The 12,227-nt window shown below is 32.6% G+C and overlaps 3 protein-coding genes across 3 annotated transcripts in view; all 3 read right to left on the reverse strand.

Moving 5' to 3' along the window:
- LOC147077406 (uncharacterized) overlaps positions 1-12,227 on the reverse strand; it is a 264,249-nt gene that overhangs the window by 67,288 nt on the left and 184,734 nt on the right. The gene's annotated exons all lie outside the window — the stretch shown is intronic.
- Positions 2,432-3,169, reverse strand: LOC147077409 (uncharacterized). Its single transcript, XM_085941681.1, has 2 exons — positions 2,868-3,169; positions 2,432-2,596 (listed from the first exon to the last, which is right to left on the reverse strand). Exons 1-2 carry the CDS (start codon positions 3,003-3,005, stop codon positions 2,432-2,434), a joined length of 303 nt encoding a protein of 100 aa, XP_085797807.1. The 5' UTR covers positions 3,006-3,169.
- Positions 11,050-12,227, reverse strand: part of LOC147077410 (uncharacterized) — a 53,950-nt gene continuing 52,772 nt past the window's right edge. Inside the window, exon 5 of the mRNA XM_085941682.1 lies at positions 11,050-11,065. Within this exon, the coding sequence (XP_085797808.1) occupies positions 11,050-11,065 (16 nt within the window). The remainder of the gene's footprint in view (positions 11,066-12,227) is intronic.

The following is a 12,227-nucleotide window of genomic DNA, read 5'->3' on the forward strand; positions in this document are numbered from 1 at the left end:
CGCAGGTCTGCATCGCCAATCTGCATCTGAAATAATATAATATACGTATTATTTATAAGCGAAGGATGGCCCATAGTTGTTGGATCTAGGTATGTTTTGAATTCTTTGTAAAAGTACAAAATAATAATGAAACAAGTGGTATTACTTAATTAGGGACGGCCTAAAGCATGATACCGACCTCACGAGACCGGCTTAATAAAACATTCCACGTATCTCTTTGATTAGCTGACAGCGTTTTTATTCCAGATAAGTCCTATCCTAGTGTATCGAATCTGATAAACACTAGGCGTAGAAAGTAAGCACTGATTGTGTCAAACGGAAATGAACGAAGCATAGGTTATCGATTAATCATTATAATTAACTAACCGTAATGAATAGTTTGTACACGGCATTGTACACTATGCAATCTCCATGTTAATTTTAATATGGATTGAAATTTGAATAAAATTTCATAACCCGTTGCGCATGCTTCTCGTCCTCACGCCGCAGCTTCCGTTCGCGGTCCTCGTCCTCTTGCCGCAGCTTCCGTTCGCGGTCCTCGTCCGCTTGCCGGAGCTTCCGTTCGCGGTCCTCGTTCGCATGCCGCAGCGTCCGTTCGTGTTTCTCGTTGGTAAGGTGCAGCATCTGCTCATGCTGCACTCTCAAGAAGTCCCTCTAATATTAAATAATATTATGTCATTATTTGTGAACAAATCATACATAATGTTCTCTCATAATGTCGATTATTCAAAGAGAGGCATCCGGCGCGCCGTTTTTAAAGCAGAAAACTTTTTTATAAAATATATTAATAATATGAGATGGCTTGTGCAATAATTATTTTTAAAATATAATTACTATGCTACGTACTTGCTTCTATTATTTCATTTTTCAATGCTAACGATTTAAAAATCAAAGCAGACAAGACATTTTTGAAGACAATATGCCTGAAGACATGTTTAAAGCAAGTTTGAAAGGATTGAGTAAGCCTTTAAATTAATATGGATTGAAATTTTAATTCAGATTCATCACCACTAGTGCGTTCTGTTCGTCTAAATACTGCAGAGCTCGTGCGTTCTGTTCCCGGACGAATTGTTCTGTGAGGGTCGAAATGTTATTCTGAAACAATGACATATTTCTGATAACATTTTGTGCATTCTACTGCCAACCATTATGCACTCATTTACATTAATTATTTTATTGCTCAATGAAAACTGTTTACAAACTAAAATATACAAAATTAAACTAAAGTAAATTTATACATAGATCATACCGTCAAATCATGGCCTGCCCGCCTTGCCTGGGTACGAATAACCGACTGCCGAATTTGAGCACTTCCCCGCTGCGCTCGCAGTCGAGGATACAATCGGCGAGCAGATGGTGATGCCAATGGGGCAGCAGTTGGAGGTGTTTGCATGTTAACTGATGATGATGATTGGTGTTGTGTCGGTGTGCGCTGTTTTGAATTGAAAATTGATAATGATTGATGTTGTGAGGGATATGCGTGCGGAGATGCTGGTCGAGATGAGTCGGAGGTGTCAAGTGGTTGTAAAATTATTTCCATTTCGGAGCCATGCGGAAGGTCGCTCAATGTGTGCAGTGAATGTATTTCGAGTGGTTGGATAGAGATGCCATTGATGGATTCATTATTAATATCAGATAATTTGAAGCGATCAATCAGAAAGCGAGCGAAAGAAATTAGAAGAAGCGTCAAGCGTTACCGGCAAAAACTGTATGTATTGCCATATGGAAATGTTTACTGGTAATACTGTATCCTTTCGTACAGTATAATTATATAATGAATGTGATACAATAACTGATAAATTATTTAAAGTTCATAATAATTATTCATTAATAATTATTAAATTTACATGGTACCGTTCGCACACTTTCAGACACATTTAAAATTTCAAAATTTTGAATTATTGATTGAGGAATGAAATTTTATAAGATTGCCATTATACGGACACCATGACACATGATTACGTAACATTCGTGACGTCACTAAACAGCTAATTACGTTTGTACTCATGCATACAAAGGTGCAGTATATAGCCTATACGGTTTTTGGGAATCTCATGCATACGACCCTTAGGCTTGTACTTGAGCGGCGTTGCGCGGAGTGATCGATCGATTAAAACCGACTGTGGTACTGGGTGATGTAAATTGGTATATAATCTTTGTTTTTACTTCGATTTTTACTGCTACAAACAAAAATGTTATGACAAAAGAACTTTCTGACAGAATAGGTCGATCGGTCATCATCAGTGGCAGACATCACATTCAAATACTGTAGGTCAATGCACCCACTCACACTAAACCAGATAAATATGTTAGTGAAATAGTTTTACGAAGCGTGAATGTCCGAGACGAGGATAATAATATTATGTACCTTTTGAAATTTAATCACAAAGCTGTGATACGATACATAGTCAATGGAAGAAACTATCGCATACTATACAATTACCTGCTGTACTGGTCCGTTATCTGAATGCGAACATCCAGGTGTTGGATCTTCATCATGGAATGGGTGTTTTGCGTCTGCAACGAACTCGCGTTTAAGGTCAACCAGCTGGAGGTCAATCTCGGGATTAATTTCAGCGAGACGCGTTGCCGGATTCTGAAAGAAACGTTATACGTTTTTGTAATCAAATAAAAAAACAATTTTGAGCTCGCGTACCTATTTTATAACAATGCTTACTTACCTATATAATTGAGGTAGGTACTCGTAGCTATCTAAATGTATGTCAAAAGGTTTTTGAAAGAAAGTTTGACATCCTCGTAGATAATATGTTCTTAAACAATTTAAAAAATATATAAACCTATCGTAGCTATTCGGCTAACATAATTTAAAAAAATCGCAGGAAAGGACTTAATGAATAAAAACTAACCTCAAAATCGCAACTCAAATCGTCTGTGTTCTCCTGCTTTATATATGTGCGTGTGTCAGTGCTGTTTTGATGGCTAGTTGTTACATCAAACTTGTCTTCAGTACCAGATTGGTCTCCATATACTCGCTTGACTTCCATGTTTGCGTATCAACAATCGTATGCAATGTGCTAGAGACAACTTGACAACACTGTTCTGTTGTAGTATATATAAGTGTTGCCGAAATACAGTTAATAATATTCCGTGTAGCTATTAATTGATAAACAAGAATGTACCTATTGATTTTTGTTGGTATTATGGTACTGATGCTAATGTCAAGAACACCGACTAAACGTAGAACTTTTATCGTAACTAAAACGTAATATGCCCTGTCGCTGGAGACTAGTAGAGAGTGGAGCCGTTACGAAAAAGATATCGTCAGTGTTGACGTTAGATGAGAAAAAAATCCATTTTAATTTATTTGTTATTATATTCTGAGATGCGCTGTTCTCGTTACGATTGAGGTAATGCTGACGATCATTTTCATACCATTGTTTTGTTTAGACAACAAAACATACATTATTATTAAATTGTGTCACCGTGTTAAGTGTGTATTTTAATTATAAGAAGTTTCCACGAAAATACTTTTCAGTATTGCGGCAACACTTTTCCAACATTACCCTTGAAAGGATCCTGTCTGTCACGTAACACGTGGCTTCTGGAATATATACCCTTAATATGGATGTAAAGCAAGAATGTGACGGAGAACACTCCGATATAGAAGGCAAGCCTTTGTTTGACACGCTGACTATCCATCCAAACAACCCGGACCCTCGCTTTCATGCAACGCAAAAGAATGCGGACGTTTCAAGTTGCAATTTCGAGGTTAGTTTGTAGATAATCATATCTTTTACAAACACTTTAGATTGGCGATAACAGCGATACGTGTGATATAATAAAATATTGCTTTTTTACAAACAGTGAAGGAACTTGCGAAGATATTAAACTTTGTTTCAAAAAATTACATGATTATTCAATTTGACAGCCACTATACATCTGTGATATTATAGGTTAGGTTAGGTTATCGACTTATTCATGTTAAATATAATTATTATACATTGTTATATGGGTGTTACGTGAACTGAAACTGGTTTTAACTTTTTTACAAAATATAATAATTGCTTCTTTCAGTGCCTAATGGCTGACCTCTCCAATATAAAATCCGAGACATATGATCAACAAGCCGTCGTCAAGCGCGAGATTATTGAAGATGTTTCACACCCAATATATGATGATGAATACCCTCAACCGGGTTGTTCCTATTCAGATTACAGGCCAATTGTAAGTAGATATAATGTGTACTGTCTTATATAGAAAGTTGGAATTTGCAATGCATCTTTGAAACTTATTTCACCGTTATCAATTCTCTCCAACTTTTTCATTTGTTGGTTTTAGCTCACACTAATTTTATGTTAATACAATATATGTGTAGGTTTGTACATCTTTCGTTCAATCATGAGTATTTAATTATGATTAGCTGAGCCAGCTGGCTCTCGCCAGTCTGTCTCGCTAGGTCTTGCAGACAGCTTTTTGTCATAATGATAAGGTGTTGGATTTTCACTTTGGGATGGATTTTCATTTACGTTAGACAGTTTGACATTTCGCTGATTTGTCAGTTTTACGATTTTCATATCGTCACTGCCAATACAAATTTGGAGTCATATGCATAGTCTATTCTGGAGTCTGGCCTTCACAATATCGTCTGACACCATTTCAGGCTGTTATGTCTAGCAGAACAGCTGGCAATCGCCGATTGCTACCACTGACATTTTAATTTGAATACAATATATGTTTAGGTATGTGCATTTAAATATGTGGAATCACCTTAAACAGGCCTTCATCCAGCAGTGAATTGATACAGAGTGATGACGATAGTGACGATATAAATGGGTAGGTATATTAAATCACAAATAAAAAAAAATAGCAGTTTACATGACCAAGAAGAGTAGAATTATGTTGGTATAACCTTCATCCAGCAGTGGATTGATCTTGGTTGATGATGATAATGACGATATTTTGAATGGATAAATATAATATCAGCAATTTTGATAAATATAGCAATTCATCTAACCGACAGAAATGCAAACAATTTGGCCTTCATCCACCAGTGGATTGATTCAGGCTCATAGGCAATATAAATAGATATAATTTAATATCACCGATTTTGATAAATACACCAATTGAAATGACAGACAGGAGTAGAATCAAGCTAGGAAGGCCTTTATCCAGCAGTGGATGAGTTCAGGTCGATGATGATAAGGACAAGAGAAATTGGTATAATATCACAAATTCGTTAAACCGATAGTAGTAGAATCAGGTTGCGGAACCCTTCATCCAGCAGTTGATTGATCCTGGTTGATGATGATGATGATATGAGTATGTAGATAAATATAATATCACCGATTTTGATAAATACAGCAATTCAAATGACAGAAAGGAGTAGAATCAGTCTAGAGAGGCTTTTATCCAGCAGTGGATTGGCTCAGGTCGATGATTATAAGGATTATAGAAATAGGAATAATATCACAAATTCGTTCAACCGATTGTAGTAGAATGACGTTACGGAACCCTTCATCCAACAGTGGATTGATGATGGTGACGACGATGTATGAATATGTAGATAAATAACATTAGCATTTTTAATAAATATAGAAATTCAAGACTGTCAAGTATACAATCAACGTGGAGAGGCCTTCATCCAGCAGTGGATTTATTGAGGCTCGTGATAATATCGCATTATATTATTTAGATAGGTAGACAATATAATATCACTGATTTTGATAAATATCACAATTCATGTGTTAGTAAGGAGTAGAATAAGGCTGAGGAGGCCTTCATCCAGCAGTGGATAGGTCCAGATTGATGATGATAAGGACAATAAAAATAGGTAGATATTATACTATATCATAAATTTTGATTACTAAAACAATTCGTATTAATTTCTTTCATTGTTTACAATGGCAACTTTGTAAGTTTAATATGACTATATTAATCTATGGAAATTAGTAGCCTAGGTAATTAATTATTCAATAAAAAAAAGAGAGCGTGAACAACCACAAAGAAGTATTTAAAAAAAATCAAATTTGGAATTCAATTATGTTAATTATAGAATAATTCCACATGTTGTTGGTTAGTTTTTTTTATAATTTATTAAACCCTGCCTCAACCAAACAATAGTAGTTAAAAATATTATTTTATCTATTAAAATTCTTACAGCACATCTGTTTTGTCCGCATAAGATATAATTAATATGTTATTTAAATGTGGTAATTAAATATAAATTAAATACTCTGCGGCGAACGAGATATTAAATATCCAAAATTATGTATGATTTAATGGCATAATTTTAAATATTTCATAGACAGATGCGTATAACGGCTTAGTTTTCCCAGAGTATAAATGAATTTTAAAAACTAACCAATACCATCTGTAAATTATAGTCCTATTTAAATGTAAACAAATACGTATAACTGACAAAGCTTAGTCTGCAGTATCTATGGTAGATCCACCCTACCTCCACCCATCGCCACAGCAGGATAGTCTAATTTTTCATACATTTAGATTATCGCGTTGTTACAATACGTTTTATTTATTGAATGGGGGAAGATCCCATTAAATTGAAAAAATGTAAAAACTATGTCTCGTACTAAGTCTTTTAAGATACTCATAATTACCACTCTGAAGGGGTGTGTCCATATTATGCTTTGCTTAGGAGCAAAAATACTATTTTATTTTAAAATTAGTAGGTTTTTAATAATACTACTGAATAAATAACATGCTCAATTTATTATTTAACAAATTATCTGGGCGAGGAAATAAAAATGATATTATTTTTTTCACGGTCAAAAATGGAAAAGTAGTAGCTACTTACTTATAGTACCTACCTAATTATGGTGTAAAATAGTAATAATTGACTACTTTTAGAATATTATTTGCCAATAACCGATAAGATATAAGCGATGTTACGGGTAGTAAAGAATAAATGATACGTAATGTCATTTTTACAATAATAATAAGAAGAAACATTATTGCAATTTAATAATTATTAATAACATAGCGAATTAAATATTATTTGTAATAAACGTGACATGAATTTCATTTACCTACCTACCTAAATTTAAAAAGAATACTATTACATAATATATCAGGATAATCAAGGTGTCTGAAATTATTATTCATTGATAGTAGTATTAAAATTCTCCATTATTACTATTGGCAATGAATACACATATAATATTGCAATAAATGTCTATGCTATTTGAAATGTCACATTACTGTTCGATGTTTTCTAGGATTTTCACAAATTATAAATTTGAAAATATTCTGACACGTTAACTAAATAAGCGAAAGAAAACAAATGACAATCATTAGTCTATTAGTTTGACAAATGAAAAGCAGTGACATGGTTTTAGATTATATTTTAGTAGTAATTAGTGAGGAAATATGCATTTAAAACCCATAGTACGCCTATGTGCTGCTTACAGATTTGAATAATTTTGTGGAATATTAATTTAGATTTGTGAAATATCGATTATATAAAAAGTATTAAGCGACATTATAATCAATTTGCCGTAGATGGCCAGCAAGATGCGAAAATGTATGGTGACGGATATAAAACGCGATTTAAAAATGATATTATCTGTGATTGTGTCCAGTTTTATCAGATTGTGCCGGATTCGAATGGAAGTAGATTCGGGACTCCAAAAATTGAAGTGAATTCCTTTAATAATCAACAAAACGGTATTTAAATAAAAAAGTCGGTGCGTTTTCCAAAATCGCTTAGGATAATAATATATAGGAGACTAGCTGAGCCAGCTGGCTCTCGCCAGTCTGTCTCGCTAGGTCTTGCAGACAGCTTTTCGTCAATAACATGGTGTTGGATTTTAATATAATTGTAAAATATGTATAGACGGCACCATAGTTTTCCCTTCGGGATAGATTTTCATTCACATCAGACAGTTTGACATTTCGCTGATTTGTCAGTTTTACAATTTGCATGTCGTCACTGCCATACAAATTTGGAGTCATATACGTAGTCTATTTTGAAGTCTGGCCTTCACAATATCGTCTGACACCACTTCAGGCTGATAGGCCTAGCAGAACAGCTGACAATCGCCGATTGCTACCAATGAAATTTTAATTTTAATACAATATGTGTGTAAGGTATGTGCATTTAAACATGATAAATAATTATACATCAGCTCATTCATTCGAATATACAGCAATATTATGTGATTATCATAAAAAGCGATCCAATATATCCACATATTAATCTCTTTAGGGTCCCATTCACACAATAGAAAAAGGTTAGCAGCATAAAAAACAAATTTAAACATTGTTTTGTTTCATTGTCCATAAAAAATAAATGCTTGCAGCCATAGAATTAACCATAACCAATATAGTTTCCGGGTGCGGGACATTCATATTGAGACAAATGTTGATAAATAATAAAGCGATACATATTATATCTGAGAGGAATAAACCAATTCTGATAAAAATAGGAATTTATAAAACCTAAAAAAGTGGAATCAGCTTAAAGAGGCCTTCATCCAGCAGTGGATTAATACAGGTTGATGACGATAATGACGATATAAATGGTTAGGTATATAAAATCACAAATATAGCAGTTTATATGACTAAGAAAAGTAGAAATAGGTTGGGATAACCTTCATCCAGCAGTGGATTGATCTTGGTTGATGATAATAATGACGATATTATGAATGGGTAAATATAATTTCAGCAATTTTGATAAATATAGCAATTCATATGACCGACAGAAATACAAACAAATTAGAAAGGCCTTCATCCACCAGTGGATTGATTCAGGCTCATGATGATAATCGCAATATAAATAGATATAATATAATATCACCGATTTTGATAAATACAGCCATTCAATTGACATAAAAGAGTAGAATCAGGCTAGGGAGGCCTTTATCCAGCAGTGGATTAGTTCAGGTCGATGATGATAAGGACGATAAAAATAGGTATAATATCACAAATTCGTTAAACCTATAGTAGTAGAATCAGGTTGCGGAACCCTTCATCCAGCAGTGGATTGATTGTGGTTGATGATGATGACGATATGAATATGTAGATAAATATAATATCACCGATTTTGATAAATACAGCAATTCATATGACAGAAAGGAGTATAATCAGGCTATGGGAGGTCTTTATCCAGCTGTGGATTGGTTCAGGTCGATGATGATAAAGATGATAGAAATAGGTATAATATCACAAATTCGTTAAACCGATAGTCGTAGAATCACTTTGCGGAACCCTTCATCCAGCAGTGGATTGATGATGATGAAATTCAAGACTGTCAAGAATACAATCAACGTAGAGAGGCCGTCATCCAGCAGTGGATTTTTTAAGGCTCGTGATAACAATGGCAATATAAATATAGATAGGTAGATAGTATAATATCACTGATTTTGATAAATATAATAATTCATGTGTAAGTAAGGAGTAGAATAAGACTGAGGAGGCCTTCATCCAGCAGTGGATAGTTCCAGATTGATGATGATAAAAATAGGTAGATATTATACAATATCACAAATTTTGTTAACTATAACAATTCGTATTAATTTATTTCATTGTTTGCAATGGCAACTTAATATGACTATTTTCGTTCGTTTCGTTCGTTTCGTTCGTTCGACATTGTAATCTATGGAAATTAGTATCCTAGGTAATTATTCAATAAAAAAGAGTTCGTGAACAGCCACAAAGAAGTATTTCAAAAAAATCAAATTTGTTATTAATTAATAGAAAGCTCATCTTACTGTTATGATCCTGCGTAGAGAGGGCAAAGAATCTGGTTGATTCAATATCGGATTACTCTGATGATGATGAGAAGTTATAACTATTGTTTATATAGTTATCTTGTTACTTTTCCTTTGTCTCCACGTAAGATTATAATATAAAAGATCTGTAAGTGTGAACACTTGCAGTATCTTGATAGGAAAACCGTCAGGTGATTTCCTTTTATTATTTAGATTTATTTGAGGAAGAGAAACGTTCAATATAAATACTTTGATTAAGTTAAAATAGATTTATTATATTAATCAATTACAAAATAACAGGTAAGTACATTTACAGTTCATACAGATATATTTAGTATGCTCTGGTAGATAAATGAAAGTGAATAGACAACAATGACTGCGTGCGCGGCCTTTATATAGTGCTCGTGACGTAGTTGTTGTGGTCTGCATTTTATTACATTAATTAAATATTCATTTATTTATGATAAGGATTGCTATGCAATAACAACTCCTTATTAGGCATTTTGTGTAGGCGAATTCTATTTGTTAAATGTCATTTCCTTGACATGATTAGAATTTCGCGTGACATTTCCTTATATGAATAATGTTTACGATTTGCGTAAATTGCGTAGGCGAATTGCGTTGCTAACTAATGTTGATTTATTATCTTGTTTGTGGTCAGCTATTGCGTAGGCAGAATTGCATTATGTTGATTAGAAAAGGGTGTTGGCTGACCGCTATATAACAGTGTGATAAAGGAGTAGTTATACATATATAACACCTCCCCCGCCAAAGTATTTTAGCTATATAATTTTATAACATTTTTGTTTTATAACAATTTTTTGATAAAATATCTGAAGTATTATATAATTCAATTTTATTTGTAAGATATGGTACATATTTTATACAATTTAATCGATATGATACTTCCTTTTCATGCGTATGGCAAGTTTTCCCATTGTCATGCGTAAATTTCTATATTCTTTTTCACATTGGTTGAGTTGTCTTATGTAAGTATTAACTTTTGGATTTGTTTCTATCATTTCCATTCTTTCATGGTTTTCCATTATAATGGTATTATTTTCAAAGGGATTAACATTACTAAAGAAATTAATGAGTTTAGTAGTATTTAGAGATACATTTTCTTCTTTGTATGCTAAATATTTTATATAATGCAAATTATCAGATCTGATATTAGAGTATATTTTTATTGTGTTATTGATACATTTTCATCTTGTGTAGATGTGTAAGACCATAGTATTTTACTTTTAATATTATAAGTACAACATAGATAAGATTTATTTTAATAGTTTTAAACATAGGGTAATTTGACAGTTTTATTTTCATTTTTAAATTTTCTTTATGTCTTAAGGTTTCCTTCTTATTTTCTATCTTTCCTGTAACATAAAGCTTACATATTAATTACATTATGTGACAATTATAATGATTGTTTTTTTAATAGTAATATAAATGGAAGTACAACATTGACATTCCTAAACGTTTTTAATTTTTATTGTATACACATTTCAAATAGTAATAATTATTTATTAGTCTATAATTATACATTTTTATTGATGTTGCATTTTATGATTATGCATTCTTAATAATATACACTTATGTGAACGTTTTACCTTTTTATTTGATAAATTTTATGTGAATGTATTTTCTCTAATGATTGTAGGGTTTCTTTGAATAAGTCTTTCAGAAACTCTTCTTTCGGAAGGCTTTGGTTGCACTTCGGGTCTAATCTCATCAAATGATTCTGAATTAATATTCATTAATGATATTGCAGGGAAATTATCTCTTTTTCCTTGTGTCTTTTTCGTATAGCATTGATTATAAATTTGGACACAACAGTTTTCCGAAACTCTGTCTTTTCCGTAGCATTTTTTATATGCTTTGTACAATGCATACAAAGTAGCTAAACTAACTAGTGAATATATTACTGAGCTAAAATAGTTAGAATATTTAACTATTGTAGGTTTATTCTTCATTTCTTTTATTTCATCTTGAAACTTATTTAGTTTATGAGTTGCTATCCGTAGTTCGTCTAAATTTACATTTGTTATCGTTAATGGTGTTAGATGAGGTAAGGATATATTTATTGTCTTGGTATTGATACAACAATCGTCAAATGTAATACTAAAGTCTTGTTTTTGTGAAGTAATATTAACGTTAATATCCTTCTCTGCTACGAATTGTAGTAGTTTAGTATATGCTTTACATCCTGATTCGAGAGTCATTATACCTGTTCCTATTACGTCTTTTTCTTCCAAAACGTCTGTTTCACAATCGACAGTTAATCTAGTTCGATTGGATTGGACGAAAATCCATCTATTATTTTGGATTTTGTGCCATATACTCATTTGTCCGTAGATAGTTTTTGTGTTACAATCTGTTGGTATTTTTGTTAATCTTTCTGAAATTAATCTTGTTTCACATATTGGATTATCTGTCGTTGAATAAGTAGTTTCACTTAGACAGATAAAATGTCTCTTATCAATAGTTTTACAATGATTTAAACTATTTGTTTTTATGTATAGTGTTTTTGCACGTGTT

This window comes from Rhyacophila brunnea, unplaced genomic scaffold, assembly GCF_057557595.1.
Source record: "Rhyacophila brunnea isolate RB1 unplaced genomic scaffold, BYU_Rbru_1.0 scaffold_13, whole genome shotgun sequence".
NCBI lineage: Eukaryota > Metazoa > Arthropoda > Insecta > Trichoptera > Rhyacophilidae > Rhyacophila > Rhyacophila brunnea.

Coding starts and splice junctions, on each gene's coding strand:
- LOC147077409 (XM_085941681.1), bottom strand. CDS start 3,005: ATGGAAGTCAAGCGAGTATATGGAGACCAATCTGGTACTGAAGACAAG. Junction 2,597..2,867: donor ATTTGAGTTGCGATTTTGAG/GTTAGTTTTTAT, acceptor CGTTTCTTTCAG/AATCCGGCAACGCGTCTCGC.